The 26,245-nt window shown below is 34.2% G+C and overlaps 2 protein-coding genes across 2 annotated transcripts; both read left to right on the top strand.

Moving 5' to 3' along the window:
• Positions 1-371: 371 nt before the first annotated feature.
• LOC132552348 (keratin, type II cytoskeletal 2 epidermal-like) lies at positions 372-5,247 on the top strand. Its single transcript, XM_060216507.1, has 3 exons — positions 372-462; positions 1,818-1,913; positions 4,841-5,247. The coding sequence occupies exons 1-3, from the start codon at positions 372-374 to the stop codon at positions 5,245-5,247; spliced, it is 594 nt and encodes a 197-aa protein (XP_060072490.1).
• A 12,667-nt stretch (positions 5,248-17,914) lies between these two features.
• LOC132552358 (isatin hydrolase-like) lies at positions 17,915-24,198 on the top strand. The gene is made up of 2 exons (XM_060216519.1): positions 17,915-18,087; positions 23,298-24,198. Exons 1-2 carry the CDS (start codon positions 17,915-17,917, stop codon positions 23,974-23,976), a joined length of 852 nt encoding a protein of 283 aa, XP_060072502.1. The 3' UTR covers positions 23,977-24,198.
• Positions 24,199-26,245: the final 2,047 nt, after the last annotated feature.

Genomic DNA, 26,245 nt, shown 5'->3' with positions numbered 1-26,245 from the left:
TTGGCTTTCCAGTACACCATTCAGCTAAAGTCAAATCCTTTTAAATCCTGCTTTTTCACTGATATTTGATCCAAAATATCAAACCTTGTTTCAAAACAATCGAAGACCATTCCATTCGGTATTCGAATTTCAATTCTTTTACAAAACACAAATATTGATATTGACCAAATTCAGTCATTTGGAACGATAGAAAGACCACCCTTGCTCTTGAATTCACGTGTGAAGTTGACTTTTCACTTCAGGAAATTGTTAAATCAGACACTGACAGTTACATCTTTCGTTCATTCTTCTCTAAATTTCAGTCAAAATATAAAACCTTTCTACACTTCTATACTGATGGTTCAAAAGACAATGATAAAGTTGCCGCGGTCATGGTTTCACAAGATGAAGCCTGTGGATGCCAGCTACCGAACAACGCCTCAAGCTTCTCTGCAGAAGCGCCATTGAAAATATTCAAGCAACGTTATGAGAGCTTTTATCTATTCAGACTCTCTTTCTGTTCCACAAATTCTTAGCAATAGAAATATCGAAAATATTTTCATTCGTAATACATTAATACTATATCATGAACTTGCTTTTAACTTTCGTATTGCTTTTTGCTGGGTTCCTGGGCACATTCGAATACCATGCAATGAAAAAACAGATCGTGCTTTATTGCTAATACCTGTTGTTTTTAAAAATCCATTGTAGTGATTTTAAATCAATTGTCTAACAATTTTATAATAGCTCAGTGGCAGGAGAAATTGAATCAATATACTAACAATAAATTGCACTCCGTAAAATTTATCATCTGTAAATGGTCTTCATGCTATAGAGACAACACCGAGACAAAGTTGTCCTTGCCCGTCTTCAGATGGGCCAAACATATCTTATGTATCCATATATGATGAAAGGCGAAGATAATCCATTCACCGTTAAACATTTTTATTGGACTGCATTGACCTTCTGTGTACTCGATATTTTTTATCGTAACGGTTGAAGTCTAAATACCATTTTTAAATTTAATAATAACAACAAAATCTTAACTTACTTCTGGGTTTAACAGAGAAATGCCATATCACGCAGTCTTTTTCAAACATTTACGTTTCTTTTGATTGGATATTCAGAGGCTTGTTCACCCATTTTAGTGCGAGAAGTCGTCAAGTGACGGACAAACGCGTGAAATATGGGCTTAAGAAATGCTAGTTGATAAAAATTATGGGAACGTTTTACGGTCGTCAGGGTGAATTCATCGAGAAATATTCTATTTCTTTGTGTGATATGAAGCTTAAAATCATTAATGCTCATTACTTTGCCTGTTGGTTACATTGTTGTATGCCTTGTTCTCATTTGAAAAATGACAATACATACTTGCTTTGCCCAAGGTTTACAAGGCAGGAGTCGTCGATGAAGTAGAAGACGCTTACTCATCTGAAATGCCTCATCTTATTTTCCTTGTACTTTTCAGGAGTCTCTTTGTAAATCTTTCCTTTTTTCGTATTTTGTCCTGGTTTTGGATTACGGGGCGGAAGTCAATCGTAAAATTTGAAAGTTTAAAACCATTGACTCTTGTTGATAGTATATCATTCGATTCAGTTCACGCACTCATTTTTGTGTTATTTGTCATTGACTTCAAGTTGCTCTCATACATGTTTCTATGATCATCTGTTAGTACAATGCATATTATATATTGAGTTTGCGTCATTTCGGCTTCTTTGTACGATGTACATATAGCCTTGTTTTATTGTTATTAGAAGCTAGAAATGATGAGTTATTCGAACCTCAGCCATGTAATAATAATTTGTATTCATCAATCGTCTACTGTCTTGTTGACTCAGGTGACACAGGTAATTGTGGAGATGTTGGCGAAGAATGTGGTACAGGTGGAAAATGTGTGCATACTTGTGTACCATCGAGTGCTGTAGAAAAGAGAAGTAAGTAATAGAATAAAATAGAATAATTATCACTGCAGAATGACAGTATATACGGAAAATACCGATAACATTTGTAAAGGTAAAACATTACACCGAATATATTGGTAGGTTGAAATTTCCCGGAGAGAAAATAAATAATAGAAAACCTACTAAAGGTGCTCCAACATGTGATTGCCTTGACAATCAAAAATGTTCCTGGATTCCACAAGTAAGATCATTCATCAATGTAGTTGAAGCCGGTTAGGTCAGGTGAGACTGACAAATTTTTACTAAAACAAGAGGCCCAAATGGCCTTTACCACTCACCTAATTTAGTTTGCTGAAATTGATTAATTTCAAATAAAGGAAAGATATTTACATTTGTATCTATTTGCCATATTAGGCCACGCCCCTCTCCCCCAGGGGCTAGATGCACTTTTTATTCAAAACAAGGTTTTTTTTTATCTAAGAATGCTTCATAGCAAATCTTGACAAAAATGAATAATTCCAAATAGAAGGATTTTCAAGAATATGTTCTATTTCCACTATTGGGCTCTGCCTCCTCTCGCCCCAGGGAGCCGAAACCAACTGTTCATACAAAACTGATCCCTTTACCCTCGCATGTCTCAGACCAAATGTGGAAAGAGTCATTCTTACAAAAGAAGAATGATTTTTTAAAAACCCTTTTCCTTATTAGGACATGTCTATCCCGCTCAAGACCTAAAATTCTCTGTTTAAAACAAAAATTGAGTCCCCTTTCACTTTAGGATGTTTGAAAACAGATTTAACAAGATCCAATCATTCCTGGAGGAGGAGTAGGATTTCAAAGAATATGCTGTAATTCTCCTATGTGGCCAGCCTTTCCTGCTCGAGGGACTGAAAGCAACAGGTTTTACAAATTTGATTTCCCTTTAAAGTCAAATTTGGGCAAAATCAAGCCATTCCTTAATAATTTTTAAATTTGATCTATTTCCCCCTTTTAGTCCTCGCTATTCTTCCCACTGGAGCGGAGACAACCATTTATACAAAATTGATTCCCCTTCACCCAAGAATGCTTCAGTTGAATGCAGTCACTCCTTCAGGAGAATTTTAAAAAATACTCTATTTCCCCTACTGGGCCGCGCACCGGGGGCCAAAACCCATCGTTTATACAAAATCGATATCCCTACACCAAAGAAAGTTTGTGGTCCTTTTTGGCAAATTAGAATCATTCGCCCTGGAGGGTTAGGATTTACAGTAAAAAATATGTTCTACTTCTCTCCTTGGTCCCCGTCCCTCCCGTCCTGTGGCGGACACGCTGTTAATACAGTTCTTCTGAGACAGTAAGATCAAAGGAGACCGTTGTAATTTATTACGGCACAAGTCTGAGGATGATATCTTTAATATTTTCAACTTAAATGCAAAGTAAAACTTTCCTATGTGAAAAAAAAATGTTTGAAAATCCCACGAACCTTACCTTAATTTGACTCCTGAACTATAGCTTTTAGTAGCACGTACTTCATATATTACCGTGATTTAAGTCATAACCGTAGTCGGCAACAAACCACTATATAGACGTTTACCATTGGAGATTTTATAACCAACGTTTACCACTTTTGTATTTGGCTACTGACGCGTGTCATTAGTATTTGCAGATTGCAAACAAATATGAAAAAACGACTACAGAGAATTTAAAATAAATGTAATACGGTTACGTAAACATCGGACCTGTGTACAAACAAATTCTATTGTTACATAAATAAACAAAGCATCAAGCATCCCTGTTATTTTACGAATCTGTTTTACAGGCATATGATCCTTAACCTGACATAATGATAAAGCAATAATTTAATGAGGTAAAAGGTCAGGAGATTTTCTATAAACAAAAAGCAATGATGTATAGTTTAGTTAGCATTAAAAAATCATCACGTAAAACTCTTAGAAAAATATTTATGATAATTATAAAAATATCACCCGTACGAATGTTCTAGTATTTGGTTTTGATATATTTTTTTTCAAAATGACTTTAATCAGATATTCAGTGAGCAACAAAACAAATATGTTTTATTTACATTTACATGTACAAGAATGTTTTTATGCGGGCACATATCTTTACTGTCTTGAATCAATGCTATATCTTTCGAACTTGTCAATATATTTGACACATGGAATATCAAATTCTCAATTTCAAAGTAATTTAATGTAAAAGGGTCAAAGGGTCTCATCCGACAGCTAATGCAAATTCGTCAAGCAAAGGATACGTGTATGCATAGTGGCAGGGTCATCTGTGTTCTACAGATTTTACTAATTGGTTGATATTCTAAGACCACCTCTGTAAACTTACACAAACGAATATTGTACAGTACTTTCTACATTTTACATCTAGAAATTAGAATACAACGTCTAGAACACATCTTTGTTGTAAATCGAACATCATATATTGTTTGCTAAACAAAAATTCCTGTGATCGCATAAGCTTAAGATGTAAGGTCGTTGTATGGACTAAATCTTGTTTTCAAACGACTTTAATTTCCAAAATTCTATGAAATATTGGAAAAAATATATATCTAAATAGATTGCCAGGTTGATCCATGGCTATGTATCCTAGTGCATCTTGTAACGTCAAAAGTTGACAAGCCTTGTTACTGTTACAAAACATTTATTTCCAAAAGCGACCGACAAGTCCCTCTATATTTTCCAGATTTCTTGCAGGGAAATTGTTTTAAAAATAAGTCGGTGATCTAGTTAGCTGGAATAGATTAAACTGAAAACTGAGATTTGTCTGTGATGATGAATTTGACTATAGAAATGATTATTTTGCACAGTTATTCCGAGAAGTTGATTTTTTTACTATTCTTTTGCATTCCCTTTCTTAGGTTCGTCTTAGTGTATAAACATGCTTTTCTGTAACTCAGGCAAGTCTGTATTGTAAAATATTCACGAAAACAAGTTTTTTTAATCACCAATCAGGTTCTGAGGAAGGAGGCGGTTCCGAAGGTGGAGGCGGGTCTGAGGAAGGAGGCGGTTCTGAAGGTGGAGGCGGTTCTGAAGGCGGAGGCGGTTCTGAGGAAGGAGGCGGTTCTGAAGGCGGAGGCGGTTCTGAGGGAGAAGGCGGTTCCGAAGGTGGAGGCGGTTCTGAAGGCGGAGGCGGTTCTGAGCAAGGAGGCGGTTCCGAAGGTGGAGGCGGGTCTGAGGAAGGAGGCGGTTCTGAAGAAGGAGGCGGCTCTGAAGGTGGAGGCGGCTCTGAAGAAGGAGGCGGCTCTGAAGGTGGAGACAATTCTGACGAAGACGGAGGTAATGGAACAGCTATACCAACTTTATTTTTACCACTGGCATACTTAGGAATTCTGTTCAGGAAGATCTGCATTCCGGAGTAAAAAATAAAAAAATATATGCGATGACATCTGGAAAATCGTCCTAAAAGACAATGAATGAAAGATGTCAACAGTGTTCCACAAATTATTAACTCTAAGCATGCATTGAACCACATTCAAATGTGATGAGCTGCAGTTTTATATAGACTCAATCATTGTGAATCGATTTATCCATATTGAAATTGTATTGTACGCCTAACAATTGTAACGAAATTTGATTACTGCCAAGATTTACTTTTGATAACAGTTTATACCCGGATATATATCTTAAAAATTTCATCGAGCTTCTGTTGAAATTTTGTCTTTCATTTCTGCAATAATTTCATAGAAGTAAACGTGTTTCAGGAATTGTGTTTTTAGATAAAATTGTTGTTAATAATTATACCATTGTTGGAATACACATTAAAACAACGAAGAAAATACTATGTTGCCAACACATTCTTCATTCAAACTCATTATTAACGAAACCAGTGCAAAATACGCTACAAAGATTTACAAGGGGACTAGTGGAAAAAGGAATAAGACCACATACGGTATGTAAATCTTGGTCCATCCATACGAAGTTCCTTAATAAAAGCATGGCTAACAACAACGAAATCACTAGGCATAATTGCGAGCATCAACCATACTCAACTACGTATTGTAATAATCTTCTATGTGCCTCTCTCGGAAACTTTCTAAGGTTATTAGTCTGTTGTTGACATCGCGAAAAGTTCGTGCTATTGGGAACAAACCCTTACATATAAACTCAGCTAGGACTTGCATAAAAACATAGGTTGGAGAAGTATGGTTTTGTTATCTCGAAATGGAAAATCCAGAATTAGGAAAATTGAAATCGTCAATCTTCTGAGTTCATTATTGGTTTCGTTGGAGAAATATAACAAGACAGGTCACTCATTTAGAACATTCTGTCGTGTTCTTTAAGGGACTTAATGGTTAGATTTTCGTACTATGAAAGAAAGGAAAATAATTCGTGATTTGAAATATGCGAAGATAAATAAAATATATAAAGTGTGATTGGTGTTCCAAGAGATCATACATGTCATGCAATTTCCACGTGACAAGTGTTCACACTTTCCTGGGATTCCATTTTCGGCAGGTTAAAACGAGGTTCCGAAAGGTCTTCTCCGATCAAAACAGTGAACGACGGTTACGTCCCTGATAATAGCGATTGTTAACCAGCGCTAGTTTGGAGTTGATAATCTTTGTCAACTTTTCTCCAAAAGTGTTGTAATTTTGTGAAGTCTAATGTTTAGTATTCGAATACTTGTCCGAAAGCAAACACATGGAAGAAACAAAACGACATCTAACCATTTTGTCCCTTCAAAGATCTGTTCTGGTGACGTTTTCAGGTTGTAAAGTGTCCTGGTGTAAGGGAAATAACTTCGTCAGCTAAGTTAAGTGACGTAAATGGAACATTGATTTCGAAGGAAATTTCAGTACATATTTCAATTTTTTGTTTCTTTCATGTTCAAAATCATCACTGTAGCATAGAAAATAATTTGTTTTGCTTTTATTACGTAAAATACTAATATGTATGACATAAAGCAACCGGTGACCGGCAGACTACGATTGTAAACGAAAACCGCAACAGGGCAGCATGACAAGATCATGACATGTCCACAAGTATTATGTCAACACAAACTATAGCAACGTCTTAGTAACTAGCAACAGTTTCTGCATCTTACATTGTGTGCTTGTAATACAAAGAAACTCCATGTGAAGAGGTTATACAGAGCTGAAAACCCACCCTGTTTACCCCGTCGGAGACTCGTGATTACCGGTCTAACGTCGGTTACGTTATTCCCATGATATTTATTGTTCATTAAGACCATTTGTACACCAATTCGATTCAAGTCGATATAGAGATTATACAGAAGTAATAACAACGAAATGAACCGGACATTATTATTACATTATTAACCGCATATATATACTTTATGGAAAAACTCCTCGACTGGGTCCATCATGCTAGAACTACGATGAATTGCCGTTCCTTAAACACAACCGATATTCCGTAAAACTGAACATTTCTTTCTGACTTGTTGAATACGGATACACAAGATTTAGTCAAAAACTATAATTTTCACATGCTTTTGCACGGAGATTATTACTATTGCATTCTTTACGACCCGTCAACACATAATTGCCATTAGAGCCATCAACCAGTGAAACACACATCGATCCAAAGGGAAGTAACAACAAACAAACTAGAAAGTAAAAGACAAATGCTAAAAATCTTAAATGGTTATATAATCAAAAAAATACAAAATAGTAAGCCATATCATATAATAAAGACCATCAAAAAGAGTTTTTAGACTTTAGACTAGTAACGTTATAATACAAAACTTATCGAGTAGTACACCAAAGAAATCGAAAAGTAAAGTTCTTTGAAAAAAAAACACAACTTTCTGGTTGTATTACATTAAGCGTAAGGCCTTGTGCAACGTCATCACATATCAAGGTCACTCCTGAACCATACTACATAGCGTTTGCTCGATGAGCCTTAGTGTGGAGTCCACTGCTTATGGACTTTAAGTCGCTTAGGTTTCTCGTAACTTGCATGCCACGTTTTGATTCATTCGAATAGTGACACGTTTGAGAGCATGCCCATGTTCTTTACGTTAAAAATTATCTGATTTAGGAAAATAACGAAATTTATTTAATTGTGCGGCTAATACACCTCCCCATGTAGATTTTGACCTTTTTTCTCGATCACTTGGTTTTTCCGCAGTCGACTTACAGGCTTCAAAATTTAGGCCCCTATAATCATTCACAAGCCCGAGAACGACGAAACTGCTGTAATAATGTAGTTAAATGTTTGACTCTAAATTTGTATGAAATGGCGCCGTGCTCTTGTTCAGTGAATGTTAAATACACTAAAATTATGCAATTGTTTTGAAAATAATTACATTATATATTATTAATTATCTAGAACAAAGACAAAAAAATTGTTCTAAAATGTGTAGTTTGTTTAACTCTCAGCTGTCTTATGTAAACATCTAAGACGATCTTTCTGTAATGGTGATAATCTCAATCTACTTGTCGATCTGGAATCCATAAGGAAAATGGCCACCTAAATTCACAAACGCCGACAATAAGATATTTTCATTCCGTAAAGCTGGACTATACATAGCTGAGGACATTACCAGCGAAAATGTTCTACTCATGGACAAAGTACGGGCTTGAGACAAAATTGAGTACAGCTGGTATTATAACTGTAGTGTGTATGGTCTCTGTGTTGAAACAAAACAACGAGTGAAATTCAGTTTGTTGATGACATTGACTGCATTGTGAATGAACACATCCAGAGTGTTAATATGAATACAAATACATACGTGGGACAAAAAATAACACAAAAGTAATGGATTATTTGTATGTGTGGTGTAGCAATGTATGAGACTGACCTTTGAACTGTCCTTTGAGTCTCTTACGGATTTTCTGTTCAGAGAGGTAAGTCAATGATCAAATCACTGTTTGTTAACATGCACTTTGTTCAAGTGACTTTTTTCTCTTTTTTTTAGTGTTGTATATATGAAACTCAATTATTTTTTGTCAAAATTTGCAAGAATTTATGTTGTAATACAGTTGCTGAGTGCACATGACCAAATATCAAGTTTCAGTTTAAAATTATATGACACTCATATCAAGTAGATCAAATATTGCAGATTCTTCATAAGCTCCATTGTTTTCAGTGTGATTCCATTTCTTTTTCCATGTAGTAATAAGAGGTCGTGATCATAACATTAAATTATTTATACTTGATGTTTTACCAACATTTGCAATTTGATATCGTGATTTCTGCTACATTTCTACCACTGACAGGGAAACAAATGCAAAACCTTACAATAATCTCAAACTGTTAAAAAAAATAAACAAATAAAAATAAAAATAAAATTTATAGTATACTATATATATAATTATATATATAAAGCATTTTAACTATATATATATCCTATGAATGTTTGTAGAAAGTTTTTCCATAATGTTATTTTTATGGATAACACATGCTGTACAGCCATGCAGTATTATAAGATAATGAAACAGTAAGATGGTACTATAAACATGTGTTTGGTAATCTTGAGTACCATTGATAAGACAGTGATTATGAGAAAATTCTGTTTTATATTCAATGTAATTATATATGTTCGAGTGATATATGTTTCAGTAATACAATAAAGATTTTGAACCCCAGTATGAATGTATCTGTAACCTCGATACCTACATGTAGCATGGATGACTGGCCTGTGGTTGTGTATCTGGTATCAGTATTTATTGTTGATGATGTGCCTTTTCAATAATATAAACATTATCATAGTATTCTGATTTTCTAAGTCATTATTATATATTGGATAATCTCAATCTTGATGATAATTTATTTGTACTGAAGATATTATTGTCCAAACATGTATCTATTTTCACTATTCATATGGAGTCACAATATTTTAATTAGCCTATATTACTAATTGTATAAAAATGGATTTTCAATCTTCTGATACTTATCTGAATCCAATTTTGCCTTGTGTAGAGGACCAAAATATTAGGAACGCTCAGAATGTCGGGTATGCCAGTCCAAATATGGATTTTATGTGTACTTTTGGGGGGAATTCTGGAATTATGGTATGTACTACTGCCTACAAGCAATGTTTATAAGCAGATCAGCCCAAAAGTTACAAAGTGTGTTAATGACTCTTCTGGTGGTGTCATGTTATTTTGTGTCGAGTCTCTAGCAGCAATGGTTCTCTGTTTTCAATCAATTTCTTTATTATCAGTTAGAAAAGAATATAAAAGTTTTGGGGTATGTGGTACTATCAGGATCAGTATTCTCCCTCCTAAACCTTATATTCTAACTAGCTTCTGTCTCTGTTTCTATCCCCTACAGCCTTTCTCTATTTCTTCTGTTGTGTTAATATACCCTTTGGCTATCTTCTTTCTTCTCACCCAAGCATCCATGGAAGGAAAATCTAATAAGTTAAACATTAAGTATAGGTGAAGGGGTAAAGTTCTCATCAGCCAATTGTAAGGGTTTAGGTGACAAAATGAAACGTAAAGATGTATTCGCATATCTAAGAAGTAAAAAATTTAATCTGTATTGTCTCCAAGACACACACTTTACAAATAATAATGAGGAATTAATAAGAAATGAATGGGGCTATTCCTGCTACTTTAGTTCTTTTAAATCAAACGCTAGGGGTGTTGCTATTTTACTTAGCAATAATTTTGAAGTAAAAGTAATTAAAGAGAAAAGATATATATATGGGAACTTTTTAGCACTTAACTTAGAAATTGAGGGTACTAATTTGACAGTAATGTCTATTCATGGTCCTAATAATGATGATCCTTCTTTTTTTGAGTTGATAGAAGAAACAATGTATGCGTTTAAGACCGATAAGTGTATAGTATGTGGCGACTTCAACCTGATCCTGAATCCCGAGCTAGATTATGACAAATCTTACAAAAGGGTAAACAATCCAAAGTCCAGAGAAAAAATACTAGAGATTATGGAAAATTTTGATTTAATTGATGTCTTTAGAGAGCAGCATTCTGATTCCAGGCGGTATACATGGAGGAGGAGCAACCCTGTAAAACAGGCTCGTTTAGATTTTTTTTCTGGTAGCCTCCTACCTAGTACATATGAAACAGGCATTGAACCTGGCTATAGTCTGATCATTCATTTCCAACTATTACGCTAAAATTTAATTATTTTAAAAAGGGCAAAGGCCTATAGAAATTCAACAACTCATTACTTTACGATCAAGATTATATAAAGCTTATCAATGATACGATTATGAATATTAAACTGCAGTATTGCCTCCCTGTATACCATCCAGACTATGTAAAAAATCCTAGATGCGATGATTTAGATTTTGTTATTCATGAGCAGTTGTTTTTAGAAACTTGATGGAAGTTAGAGGAAAATCTATCTCGTACTCATCATATAAGAAGAAACAATAGAACTTAAAGGAGGAATGTATTAAAAACGAAATTAAATCACTTGAGCAGAAGAACAATGTAAATTTAGATGTACTAAATATGAAAAAAAAAATGAATTGGAAGATATTAGACAACATAAGATTAAGGGAAGTTTCATTCGCTCAAAGGCCAGGTGGATTGAAGATGGGGAAAAACCTTCTAGCTATTTTTAAAATTCAGAAAATAGAAATTACATATCAAAAATAATTCCCAAATTAGAATTGGATAATGGAGAACTAGTAACTGAACAAGAGGATATTTTAAGGGAAGTGAAGTCTTTTGATGAGCATTTATATAGTGAAGACAACGATATAAAAGATGCATATTTAGATAAAGTTTTGAAAAATTACCATGTTCCAAAATTAAGTAAAGTAGAATCTGAAAGCTTGGAAGGTCTTATAACTCTTAAGGAAGCTTCTGATACTCTTAGAAACATGAAAAACAATAAAAGCCCTGGTTCTGATGGGTATACAGTGGAATTTTAAAAAATAATTTGGAAAGATTTGGGGAACTTTGTAGTTAGGTCAATTAATTATGGTTTTAAAAACAACCAGTTGTCTGTTACTCAGAGACAGGGCATAATCACTTGTCTACCCAAGGGGGACAAACCTAGACATTTTATAAAGAATTGGCGACCAATTTCTCTTCTAAATACTATGTATAAAATAGCTTCAGGTTCCATTGCTAATAAAGTTAAACCATTACTAGGAAAACTAATAGATGAAGACCAAACAGGGTTTCTGTCGAGGAGATATTTGGGAGAAAATTTTAGACTTATTTTTGATATTATGCAATACACGGAGGATTGTAATATTCCTGGAATGCTTTTGATGATTGACTTCGAAAAGGCCTTTGATTCGGTTTCATGGAAATTTATTGATGAAGTTCTAGATTTTTTTAAGTTTGGTCATGACATGAGGAAATGGGTACAAATTTTGCATAGTAAAGCTAATTCGGCCATAAATCAAGGGGGGAATTTGTCAGATTTTTTTGAGATAAAGCTTGGTTGTCGTCAAGGCGACCCAATAGCACCTTACCTGTTTATCCTTTATGCAGAAATTTTAGCAATACGTATTAGAAACAATAAAAATATTAAGGGTATAGAGATTAATAATTGCCCAATTCTTCTTTCGCAATATGCAGATGACACTTCCCTTATCTTCGATGGATCAGAATGCTCTCTCAAAGAATCCATCAAGGAACTAACTATATACAAAGAAATCTCAGGTCTTAAAATCAACATAGGTAAAACACAGATTGTATGGATAGGGAGCAAAAAATATAGTATGGATGTATTTTTGCCAAATTTAAATTTAAATTGGGGAGTGGAACATTTCTCACTCCTAGGTATTGAATTCCATGTTGATTTGTTTAAAATTGCTAAACTTAATTATGACAAGAAACTTGTCAAACTCAAATCTCTTATCAAGTGTTGGAGCCGTAGATCTGTCACTCCTATTGGGAAAATAAGCATAATTAAATCTCTATTGATCTCCCAGTTCAATCATCTTTTTATATCACTTCCCAACCCTGATGAAACTTTCATAAAAAAACTTAATTTAATTCTTTTTAATTATCTTTGGGGTGGTAAAACAGACATGGTTAAAAGAGATGTTATTGTACAAAATTACATGGAAGGAGGCCTGAAGATGTTACAGATTGATACATTCATAGATGCTCTCAAACTTGGTTGGATCAGAAGAATTTTCAGATCTTCTAGTAAGTGGCTAGTGATTTTGAAAGAAAATGTGAATATTCAGATTTTAGCTAATTGTGGGAGGGAGTATTTACTCATTGCAAAAACTAGATGTAAAAATATTTTTGGGGAAAATGTTTTTCAGGCTTGGTATAAATTTAGAGTGAAAGAAGAACTCTTCAGAAATGATGATGAGTCCATACTTAAAGTGCCTCTATTGTTTAATAAAAAAATTTGACATAAATAATAAACCAATTTTTTTTATGAAAAATGGTATAATGCAGGAGTGAGGGTAGTAAATGATTTATTACAGGACTCTAGAGAATTTTTATTTTACGATTTTATTGAATTTTGTAATGTATATGGTTTAGTAACTAATTATTTACAGTACTATGAAGTAATCCAAAGTATAAAAAAAATACTTGAGGCCTGTTACCCCTCTAACTGGATCGTTAATGTATCCCTCTATCCCGTTGAGTCTTGAATTAATTTTAAAGAAAAAAAAGGATCACAAGACTTCTATCAACTACTTATTAAAAAGGAAATTAACATTACGGGGCAGCATAAATGGGGAAGTATTTTTGATTTAAGTAAAGAGAAGTGGAAAAAATATACAATATTCCTTTTAGATCAACTCAAAACACCAGACTTCGTTGGTTACAATTCAGGATAAATCATTTCATTTTAACAACCAACTTGTATGCATATAAAATTGGTATCTCAAACAACCCTAACTGTAATTTTTGTAATAGGGAAAGGGAGACAAATTGTTCATATGTTATGGGAATGTAGTGAAGTCCAAAATTTTTATGCCAGTTTTGAAACACTTTTGGATGCCCTTACAATAGTGTTCCCTATCAATAAAGAATCAATCTTATTTGGCCTGGTAAATAATACTGGGGTCTACAATCGAGCAGATAATGAAGTATATCTGATTATTAAATCTTATATCTATAAAACCAGAACTCTGCATAATACGTTAGCGGTCTTTGCTTTAGTCAATGTTATAAAAGAAAACTATATTGTCCAAAAGTTTATTTCAACTGGTAAAGGTAATTCTTCCTTACAAATCTTTTCAAATGAATGGAGTAAATGGAAAAAACTAGTAGATATTGCCTAAGGCTTGGCTGTTTTCAGGCTGATGACTTCTGTATCTTTTCCATTTTTTTTATATGCTCAATATTGAGCTCATTTGATAACAACTAAAGTTCTCAAAGAGTAAGTCTGTTACATTCCTTCCATTTCATGCTTGTTCCAACTCCTTCTTTGTCTTTCATCCCAATCTTTTCTTTGTCTATCCTGTTCTTAAGCCTGTCACTTCTAATTCATACTATTCTTCTAACTTTTTCTCCAAATTGCAACTCATTTGCTTTGCTGTTGATGTTTTGGATTGGTTTACTCTGTTGTAGAAACCCTTTGTTTAAATGAATATCTCAAAATGATAATAATAATAAAAAATACTAATAACTTGTCAATCTATCTCTTATTCCAATCTATTCTTTTACTTTTTTCTAAAAAAAAAAAAAAAAAAACCAAAAAAAAAAACAAATATAATGTGTGGTAGCACTTCCATACCTCCTCACAATAACAGCTCTCAGAATATTAGATCACTGAACCTACTAGTATTTAATTGATTATTTTAGAAGAGATCTGCTAACCCTTTTTTTTTTTTTTTTTTCCCCTTTTTTTTATTTCCAAAGGGAAGTGTTAGCATTCTTTGGTTGATTGATTTCCTGTTTATTGATTTATAAGTGTGGCTGTATGTGTGAAAACTTGAAGGTGCGAGTGTGGTGTATGTACACGATGCATACATGGCTTTACCTGTATGTGTTATTAGGTGTTTGGTGTATGCCTGGGTGCATGTTTATTGCATGTACATGTAATATGTATAGGCATGTGTGAGTAGACATGCACATATTCTTTGAGAGAAGCTCATCTGTATGTGTATAGCCTTGTATACATGCATTCAGGGAAGTGAAAATGTGTATGTTATTCTGGGAGAGTGTTTTTCATATTTATAAATACTACTGTTGTATTATGTACCTGTACATTATATTGAATAAAAAAATTAAATTAAAAAAAAAAGAAGATATTTTCACATTTATTACAACATACCTTGAAACCATATAGGTGACAAGCCGCAAGCCGTCTTACACTTGCTTGTACTACTATTAATAACCCGGCTCACCCTCACTTTATCAAAACTACTCCATTCGTTTGATTATACTGATGATAATTTATACTAGCCAATTTAACAAAACAAAAAACAAAAAAACAAAAAAACAAAAACAAAAACAACAAAAAATCACAAGCGATATTGTAAATTAATCCCCGGATTCATTCTCGAGTTCACTTTACATACATCAATATCACTTTCAAGTTATTTGTTACATGAACATAAATTTGTTTTTAAAAAAATACACATATGTGAATTTTTAAAATTTTTTTCAGTAATGTAAATGATTTTCTTTATATTTAGTTACATTTAGGATCCTGTCTTTTTTTAATTAGAACCCTTGATCATTAAGCCAACATATATATGTCATCGAATATTTAAACATAGTTAAACTTGCATTTTGAAGTAAAAAAAACCCCACAAATAACCAAAATTTAATTAGCATTTATCGTTTTCATTTATTTTGAGCATTATTCAAAATGTTAACGTACGCGAGCTTTTAATGAAGGGTCCTAAATATCGTGAAATCCGTCCATTAATTGGAATGTGTATTTCAAGATACTTATGGAGTCTATTATTGAAAACATAAAGACTTGCATTAAAATAGAAATACAATATAAACGAATGTACTTTACCTACATCAATATCATACATTTAATCGTAACTCGCAAGTTTTAACACATCAGCAATATAGCATAAACATAACTTATAACAAAGCAAATACTACTTAACCCGTAAATAAATCAGGTCAGCGATTAATCTTCGTCTCCTCAGCCTCTATATTTGTAACTGTACACCACACTTAAATGATAATTGCGGTTGGTTTTCATCATGTTCCGTGATAAGCACATTTTTGCTACTGTCCACTGCAAGGCGAGTAAATTTGTGTTATTTTCTTAATAAACGCTTTTCTTTTTCTAATGTATTGTGGAAGTGCTTTAGTGCAATCAGTGCTTCATACGTCGATTTTATTCCAATATGTCCTTTTGTCACCCTAAAATGCAATGTTACTAGCGAAAATAAACTGTTAGTCCAATAATCAATGTACATGGTGTGGTATCTGTCTGTTAATAATACCAGTGAGGTAATGGGACATAACTCATCCTTACATCTCTGTAATTATATATCGAATTCTTTAATGTGAGGTCATTAAAAGGTTGTTATATGTTATGGAACACACAATGTTGAATTGTGTGTTTACACCAAGAAGTAATCAGATTCAATCCGGGAATGAAATAACCACCTATTCACAGAAAGCACGATAGATGCTACACATGTGTCACTATATAACTCATTTCAGTTGTTTTTGAGATAGAAGTATATTATTCGAAACGACATGTTGAGATTAATGCTACCGAACCTCAAAGTAACCTCTATAAAATATGTGTATTTCGATGGCATATCGTGTACACACCCAGTGCCTTATCTCGACATGCTCTTACACATGTACAAGTGTTAGCCAGCTTGTACCGCAAGGGCTGACTTATCTGTAATCCAAGACACAAACTAGGTATGTGCCAATACATTTCCTTGGATATGCCATGGGTTTGTGATATCATTAAACTCTTACAGGAATCCAGTATGTTTTTCTCTACGTCGATTTCCTTGTTAGCTGTTTGTTTTATCATTTCCGGCTAACGCTCATCTAAAACCCAGAAATGACTGTCAACTTCCTTTCATTTGGCAATTAATGGCGCAACACATACCAATTGTTAACGATCGTGTTTACAATAATAAACCAATAGTAGGGAAACAAAAGTCTACTATCAGTTATTATATAAATTCAAGTAGATATTGCTGTCGAAGCGATTTCCCTTTCCAGCATACTAATCGCCAATCAGGTGGCTATGTTGTTGTAACTATATAAAAACTGTCTGAAACAACGATGCCATGCTTATCGAGTGGTGGATCAGCTGTGTATACATGTTCCTTTCTATCTTAAAATACTTGAGCTAATTACAGTCTGCAGTTTATGATCTCTCATAAACAAATCACCAGCTGTGCAATTTCATCCTAAGAGTATCAAACATCTAACTCTTAATCTCAGACATGTAAAATGCAGTCAATTTCCATTCATTCGCATCAGCGATGACATCGCAGTATCCTGTTTTACTAATACCTAACAGAGATACCGTTTATCAAAACTATCAGAAATACTTCATAGTAGTTTTATTTCTTTTTGCATTCTCTACCATAAAGAATCGAAGATTTGCATTGACAATGCATTGCTAAGTAAACTTTGTATGTGCATAACAGTATTCTTTTGATCTTTAATCTCTTTTCGGCAATCCTGATTGTCCATATGCTCTAAATAGGTCCTGTCTTATCAAACAGGTTATTGCATCCCTCAACCCATTGCACGTGTGAGGAGACGGTGTAATGTAAGCTTTACTTTACTGTAATTGACACCTGCAATGTGAAACTATTAATCACCTACCAGATGGACTGTAATAACTGACACTCAGAATATGATCTGGGTCGCAGTTTCATTTAAATCATTAAACGAGAGCAGCACACTTGTTTTTATGTGTGTGGCATTGGAGTATCCATATCGTTCTCACGGATTGTTAGCATTACTACGATTTTTGCGGAACGGGACAGAGTAATATAAACAGACAACGATGGAACCCATAACATCTGTAAGCCTTGAGATATAGGTTAATATACATGCATTCCACACCAACAGGGAAACGGAAACAAAGCTACGGACATATATCTAGTTTACACCGTCATTGTGAGGACAGTTTCATAAAATATTGCAAGAAAGCACTTTATTAGTCATTTAAAAAAAAACTCTTTGTAACAGGTATTCGGAAAATCTACAGATGGCTGGACATGTGTTATTTTGTTTGACAGTGATGGTTTTTATAACGAAAGTGCCAAGTCGTCGTGTTGTTGACCTATCCTACGATATGGATTACAACAGTCTGACGTACCCAATCAATCCTCGATTCAACCTTTCGATCCAATATTCAGGGCCATACGGAACTGCTCCATGGTATGTATAACACCGATACTCCTTTGACTCGGATATATTTCTAGTTTTATCAATCGTCTTGTACTTATCTATTTTCGTATTAACCCACATGTCTGCAACTTCCTTTGATAGATGACCGGAATGTATCGTTGTCACAGAGGCATCTTCAAAACAAACGGAAATTTTGTTTCTCTTTTAAAATTTCAGCATGAAATATTTTAATTCCATGTGTTGTCTTCTTTTACTATGATCTTATTATAAAAACACCATTTTTGTGAACAAAAATTTCTTTATAGGAAACGGAATTCATTAAAATCTGGAAAAGCTCATTTATCTATGAAAACTTCACCATTCCCTGCTTTTTAAAATTAAGGTATGCGAGATGAGATCGTTTGTCTAAAACAGTGAAAAATGTGCGATAATTTGTTTTGTCGGCTTAATCATTTTTTTTTATCATTATTACATTCCTAAAGGCCCGTCAACACATAACACGTTATTAGGGCCATCAAACGGTAAAACACACAGCGATCCAAAAGGAAATAACATTAAACAAACTAAAAGGTAAAAGACAAATGTTAAAAATCATAAATGGGTATGTTAACACAAAAGATTAAAATGCTACGTCAAAGTCTATTATATAGACCAACATCTTTCAGGTAATGTAGAATTTTACAAATCTCAACAGTTTCAAAAAGGGATTTTAGACATGTGATATTACGATAAAAACATTCTCGGGTAGACAAAAGGCCAATGCAGTCCAATAAAAATGTTTAACGGTGAATGGCTCATCACATCCTATGCACCGAGGATTATCTTCGCCTTTCAACATATATGAGTGTGTAAGGTATGTATGACCCATCCGAAGACAGGCAAGGACAACTTCGTCTCGGTGGTTGTCTCTATAGCCTAAAGAGCATTCACCGATAACAGGTTTAACGGAGTGCAATTTGTTATTGGTATATTATTTCCAGTCCCCCTGCCACCGAGTCTATAAAATTCTGTTAAGCGTTTAAATGTTCAGTGGTTGTTGATAGTATGAATCCACAACAATTCTGACTAGGTAATGAGCGGCCGATATAGTACAAGCCTTTATTTGACAACAATTTTTCCAACTTATATTAAATCAATCTTGTTGATCGGGATGGAGGATGAAGATATTTGGAAGCTCTTGCACAGATGATCTTTGAAAATGATTTTCAGTAATCGGATGATTTAAACAGCTTCGATATTTCTTCAGCTAGTGCATGCATGTTGTTTTTATTTCCCTTTCACATTTATTATTTTGAAAAAAAGACGGATCATGTACATGTGAAGTATACAAATGAATACAAAACATAACAGCAGGACATTATAATATCGGAGGTCTGAAAGCCCTCATGGTTGGGGAACTCCGAAGTCAACATGTAACAAACTACCATTTATATGTTGACGGGCCGTTAAGAATGCAATGATAATAATCATATTAACAAACTAACAATGGTCAAGTGTCATGGTAAAGTCAACAAAAGTGATGGGTTGCTGTGGGAAAAATTAATATTATTATCATTACATTTTTAACGACCCGTCAACACATAAAATCTGCAGGCAATATCAAAAGAACTAAATGTAAAAAATAAAAAATCCCATCAGGCGAATACAAAGTTATATTAGTGTATCAAGATTCCAAGAAGTCTATCAAACACTGGAATGAATTCTGCTAGTAACATTAAATAACTAAAATAAAGTACTAAATTAAACAAAAGGTAATGTTTCCCAGTTGAAAAAAGCTGTGGATGCATAAAGTATATACAACATGATTGCGTATTCTGCAAGTACAGCGTATACCTTTGTATCCCTTATCGCGAACTGGAGAATTTGAATTATGAGATCAGTGGACTACTTTTACATCGAAACCATTTTCTTCTGTGAAGGTGAGGGAAAGACCAATGTGCCACCAATTACCGTATGCGGAGAATCTTCGTCTAAAGATGATTAAAAATCCTAGTGCTTTTAATTCAATAGAATACATAGATAATACTTTAAATGTTTTCAATAGCATTAAAAGTATTTCTGAAATGCAAATATCTTTATAGCTTTAAAAGCAACACAAAATTATCTGTAAATTATGTTTAAATTCCTACAATTTGCAGTTGGTCAATTTCACAACTAAAGTTGTGTTTTCATTGGTGGAAATCATCAAAAGCCGTATCTAACATTCATGGAAAAATTAACGCGTTCCGTGATAAAAATAAACGAACTTTTGACGTTTGTTTGGAAAAAGCCCAGGAAATACGAGAATAATGTACGAAACAGATAAACATGTCTATATCGGCAACAACATGTGTTTCAGGTAATCTCAAAAATTCACCAGGAGTCTAGGGTAACAATAACGTTCAGAATATATGAAGGATACAGAGACAGTCTGCTACGTTTATATAATGTAGATATTTGGCAGCTGAAATGCGGTAGTGCTGATATGATGGTACGAAAATCCAAACAGACATGTCTATATGAAACAACCTTTCAGTAATAGTTAATATGTTGATGTAGATCCTCTGTTAGTATCAACTGACCAGGCAAACAGGTTGCTAACTTTGCTTTCAACTACATAAGCTTGTGTTCGCAGATTGGTTGGTAAGTTTCTCGGTCTTAAGTGGTGCCTATTCAACTTTTAGACCGGTAAAAAAAAAACAAGCAAACAAACAAAGCCGGCCATCTTCGAATTTGACTCCGAAAGCTTGTTATAACTACTTCAAAGTTCGTGGTGTTGATGAATCTTTCAATATAAGAGCTATCTACCTCGCCCTTGCCCTTGATTATATTCAAAGAAACAAAATAATGAGAGCTGTTATCCATTCAGACTCTCTTTCTGTTCTAAAAGGTCACTTAGGCCATCAACCGGTAAAACACACAGCGATCCAAAAGGAAATAACATTAAACATCCAAATCGTAAAAGACAAATGTTAAAAATCTTAAATGGGTATTTTTTCAGGTAATGAATTTGTGAATTGTCACGGTAATAAAAAAGAGATTTTAAGGGTATTTTTTTTCAAACCAGGAACGTGGTTTCCTTAAACACTCATCTAACGAATCTACGTATCGAGACGGAGTGTTCACTATATGACATGATGGAAAATAGTTTAATCTAAGTGATGATACCGTTAACTGTATCATTTATTCAATATAAAAAAGTAAAATGTACCTGACCCTGGTGAACAACAGTTTTGTTACCATCCACTTGTTTCCAACCACCCTGCTTCCTATTATTAACTTTAAAGTCGGGACAAAATCCCCCTGATGCTTAATATAAAACTAGCCCTGTATACTGTTGGCATTGCTACGTGATGTGATTTTTAGCGTCAACAAATTCAACGTTTGTTCCGTACTAGGGTTTTTAATATGCTATATATTTGGGGCAGAAATGAACAATATTGTGCCTAAATACCACTAAACCATAAATTTGAATAACGGCAATGATTACATGGTGGATAATTTTTCTTGAACTCATGTGTTGACAGGTCGTTAAGATAGTAATAATCAATTTCTTGAATTTTAAGACCCAAAACTAAATATTTCGGTTGGGTGGAAATTGCCTAAAATTAAGAGCAGCAATCCCTTCTTTTTATCATATAAGCAAACCCCATTATTGTTCTCTATCAAAGCATAAAATCCTAAGAAAAGAGCAAAGTTTTAGAACGTTGACAAATATAGGATTTAAGCTTTTTTCATTTTTTATTTTATTTATTTATTTTTTTTTTTTTTTTTCATTTTTTTGTTTCCTTTACTGATGGAAAATCGTCATTTTGCTTATCATCCAGCATTTCAAGGAGACCAGAAACAAAGATCGCCTGGAAAATAATAAAAAATAGTTTATTCATGAATAATAAAAAAAATCTAATTTCCAATGACATGTATTCTGACAAAATAAAAAGCAGTAAAAAAGTTTTGTTTCTTCATTCATGCTTTGGAAATACTTTCCATCATCTCACTTTCCAAAAAATCATCCACTGGATTTTGGGCGTTTCATACATACTAAATATCAAGGATACTTTACTCCGGGTGGTTTCTGACCTCTTCGCTAATCTTAATCATTTTTCTTTCTGTGTATGAATTTTACTTAACATCCGTCGAGATAATCTCGCATATATCGTTATCACATTGTTTGGTATACATTCTTTGATTGTGTTAATGAGTATATCCGAAAAGATATCGACAGAAGTGTATAAATTATCATTTGTTAGAAGATCAACACAGTCAACATTATGTAGTTTTTCTCCATACACTTTTACCTTAATCATTCAGCCAAATGTTGCGTTTAAGAGACGATTTCATTGATACGTATATTTAGACTTCAGAAAACAGGAAACAGGGGCAATGGTACCTGAGAGGCTGGTCTAAAAATCCCCAACAGAACATTTATATGTCTACTTAGGATAACTTCCACATATTACATCAATTAGAGACGAGGTATATCAGTAAAACGGTAGACGACGATATCTCAGGATTTATAGCAGTTCATATACATGTGTTTTTAGTTTATCCCATAAAGAGACTGGACAATTTTGTCTTTCAAAAGTACCATACAATGGAGAAGTAAAATTTATCTGGCTAAATCAATTTTACCCTAATGCATTCAAGGGAGGCAACTTGAGGTGTGGGCTACAATTAACAGATATGTCTTTTAAACGTACACAAACATGATCTTTTTATCTGACAAAAAGTTTCAAAGAATAATCCATAGTTTGACGACATCATTCCGTTTATAATATGTTCATCTTATTCAAAAGACTTTGAACATTGAGATGTACCAACGGATATTCTATATCAGTCCAAGCCTTGGGACAGACAGAAGAGATTTGATATATGTATACTTTTTAGTGTTTGAACTTTGAAGGCTTACTTTTCAATTTCAATTCATATCGCTTTCTGTTGTAATTTAGCATATTTACCCTTATAAAATTAAATGAAGGCCAAGGTCATTCATTTTAACAAAATTGGTAGTCTTTCACCCAAGCAAGCTACTGGTCCAATACCAACACTATGGGCCTTTTGGTTATTAAGTCCAAAATGTCGATTGTTTACAATGCACGACGGGCGGACAAATTGCGATCGCAATAGAATTGAGATAGTAATAGTTACAGAGACATGACGTCATGGTATCGTGTATATCTTCAAAAACCGATTGCAACACATCATCGTTTTGTTTCACTTTTCCAAATAAATGCATACTATTATTGTCTTTATATTTTCAGGCTGGAGTTTGGAAATGTGGAATTTGCAGAGCACACAGGGACACATGTGGACTCTCCAAACCACTTCGACAAGAACGGTTTACAAGCTCATCAAGTCAGTCTCGAACAACTTATGGGTCCAGGCGTTGTGATCAATGTGAAGGCCAATGCTGCTAATGACATAGACTATCAAGTGACAGATCAGGACCTGATGGCATGGGAAGAAAAACACGGCCGAATCCCGAATGGAGCTATTATATTAATGAATTCTGGGTGGGGTTCTCGTTACCCAGACTTTGCTAGTGTGTATAACTCTTCAACCTTCCAAGAAGACTTCTCGTCGCTCCACTACCCGGGCTTCCACTTGAATGCTGCGCAGTGGCTTGTAAACAATCGCGACATCAATGCTATTGGATGTGACACCCCATCAGCTGACTACGGAAGGAGTTCTTCATTTCCAGTTCATCAGCTGGTCATGAAAGAAGGGATTCTTATAATCGAAAATATTGCAAATATGGACAAACTTCCCGCGAGTGGCTCTTACATCTACGTTCCAATGCTCAAATTTAGAGGAGGAACAGGTTCACCGGCGCGCATGTTTGCCGCCATCGAAGACGAGGGAGACCGAACAAACAGTGCCACGTCTGTTTTCTCTTTTGTATCAGTTGTTGGATACGTGGCCATCTTAGCATTATTTTAAATTTAGGTTGTTTACTCCTGTTTTTACACTTTTTAGTTGTACAACCTGTCGATAGCATCAGTGTTATTATGCTGGTTGTATTTCAATGTGTTTATTAACTGTATTTAAAGAATGGTAGCGTCTTGTATAATAATTCACAAGATGTTTTGTAGTTAGTGTGATCATTAGCATCAAAATTATCAGAACATCATAAATATAGCCAAACAGTGCGTTAAAATTACGCTGCGTCTTATGTATGAAAATGTAATTGTCGTGTTGATTAAAGATTGTACAAGACACAAGTTATTATTATGACATTCTAAACGGCCAGTCAACACATAAAAGGTCATCAGGGCAATCAACACACAGTGATTCAAAAAGGAAATAGCATGTAACAAACTTAAAGGTAAAAGACAAATGCTAAATATTTTAAATGGTTACGTTACCATAAAAGATTAAAATTGTAAGTCATAGTCTCTAGTCTAGACCAACATCTTTCAAATAACCTAGAACTTTATTAATCTCAACAGGTTTAACGGAAAGCAATTTATTATTTGTATATGTATTCCATTCTTCCTGCCACCGAGTCTATAAAATTCTGTTAAGCGTTTAAGTGTTAAGTGATTGTTGATAATATGAATCCACAACAATTCTGACTAGGTAATGAGCGGCCGATATAGTACAAGCCTTTATTTGACAACAATTTTTCCAACTTATATTAAATCAATATATACTTGTTGATATTAATGCGGGATGGAGGAAAAAAAACGTGAAGATATTTGGAAGCTCTTGCACAGATGATCTTTGAAAATGATTTTCAGTCTTCGCCTTTCAACATATATGAATGTGTAAGGTATGTATGACCCATCCGAGGACGGGCAAGGACAACTTCGTCTCGGTGGTTGTCTCTGAAGCCTGCAGACCATTCACCGATAACATGTTTAACGGAGTGCAATTTGTTATTGCTACAGGTATTCCAATCCTCCTGCCATTAAGCTTTTAAATTTGATTAATAAATGGCTTAAAATCTGTAAAATGAAGTTTAAAAACAACAGGTGGTACCGATAAAGCTTCCTTTGTGGCATGATCTGCTTTTTCATTGCCTGGTATTCTCATGTGCCCAGGAACCCAGCAAAAAGCAACACGAAAGTTAAAAGCAAGTTCATGATATAGTATTAAGGTATTACAAATGAAAATATTTTCGATATTTCTATTGCTAAGAGTATGTAGAACAGAAAGAGAGTCTGAATGGATAACAGCTCTCAATACTTTGTTTCTTTGAATATATTCAAGGGCGAGGTAGATAGCCCACGCTTCTGCCGAGAATATTGAGGCGTTGATCGGTAGACAGTATCCATAGATTTCATCTTGTGTAACTATGGCCGCAGCAACCTTATCATTATCTTTTGAACCATCAGTAAATAAATGTAGAAATATTTCATATTTTAACTGCAATTTCGAGAAGGATGAACGAAAGATGCAAATGTCTGTGTCTGATTTAACCATTTCATGAAGTGACAAGCCAACTTCAGGTGAAATCATGAGCTAGGGTGGAATTTCTATCGTTCCAAATGACTGAATTTGGTTTACATCAATATTTGTGTTTTGTAAAAGAACTGAAATTCGATTACCGAATGGAATGGTGTTTGGTTTGCCTTGAAACAAGGTTTTATATTTTGGATCAAATACAGGGAAAAGCAGGATATGAAGGATTTGACCTTAGCTGAATGGTGTATTGCAAATCCAATTCATTTCGACGGCTATTTAGTGATGGTTCGTTAGCCCAGAGCTACATAGAGGCTTGCTGTAGGTGTGGTCTTAAAAGCTCCGAGAGCGAGCCTGAGACCTTGGTGATGAACAGTGTCTAATAATTTTAAACATGAAGGTCAAGCAGATCTATACACAATGGAACCGTAGTCCAATTTTGCCCAAATCGAACAAAACAGCAACTGTGCTCCTTCTTTAGAAAAGCCTAACGCACAAAGGTTTCAAGTCTAACCAAATGCTCGTTGGTACCTCGCTCAGATCTAAAACCGCTTTGTTGGGGTGAAATTATGCGATTGGATTCCAGATACTAAATTAATCTTGAATTTATCATCCGCTCTAGAGTTTTACAAACGCAACTCGTAAGTGATATTGGGCAGTAACTGGAGAAATCTATTGTGTCTTTACCCTGTTTAGGGATAGGAATCTCAGTTGCCATTTTCCAAGACTTTGGGACATTTCCCGGTCTAAAAATATAGTTAAAAATATCTAGAAGTTTTGCTAATGATGACTTTGGTAGATGTTT

Source organism: Ylistrum balloti, unplaced genomic scaffold, assembly GCF_031769215.1.
Source record: "Ylistrum balloti isolate Yb309-2 unplaced genomic scaffold, AGI_CSIRO_Ybal_v1 Utg370244, whole genome shotgun sequence".
NCBI classification, from domain to species: domain Eukaryota; kingdom Metazoa; phylum Mollusca; class Bivalvia; order Pectinida; family Pectinidae; genus Ylistrum; species Ylistrum balloti.
The sequence above is the reverse complement of the archived record's forward strand: the minus strand, read 5'-3'. Positions and strand labels throughout refer to the sequence as shown.

Excerpts from the sequence above, each read along its gene's own strand:
- LOC132552348 (XM_060216507.1), top strand. The coding sequence starts at position 372 with ATGGTTTCACAAGATGAAGCCTGTGGATGCCAGCTACCGAACAACGCC. Across the intron at positions 463-1,817 it reads ATTGAAAATATTCAAGCAAC|GTGACACAGGTAATTGTGGA; the intron begins GTTATGAGAGCT and ends TTGTTGACTCAG. Across the intron at positions 1,914-4,840 it reads GAGTGCTGTAGAAAAGAGAA|GTTCTGAGGAAGGAGGCGGT; the intron begins GTAAGTAATAGA and ends ATCACCAATCAG.
- LOC132552358 (XM_060216519.1), top strand. The coding sequence starts at position 17,915 with ATGGCTGGACATGTGTTATTTTGTTTGACAGTGATGGTTTTTATAACG. Across the intron at positions 18,088-23,297 it reads CCATACGGAACTGCTCCATG|GCTGGAGTTTGGAAATGTGG; the intron begins GTATGTATAACA and ends TTATATTTTCAG.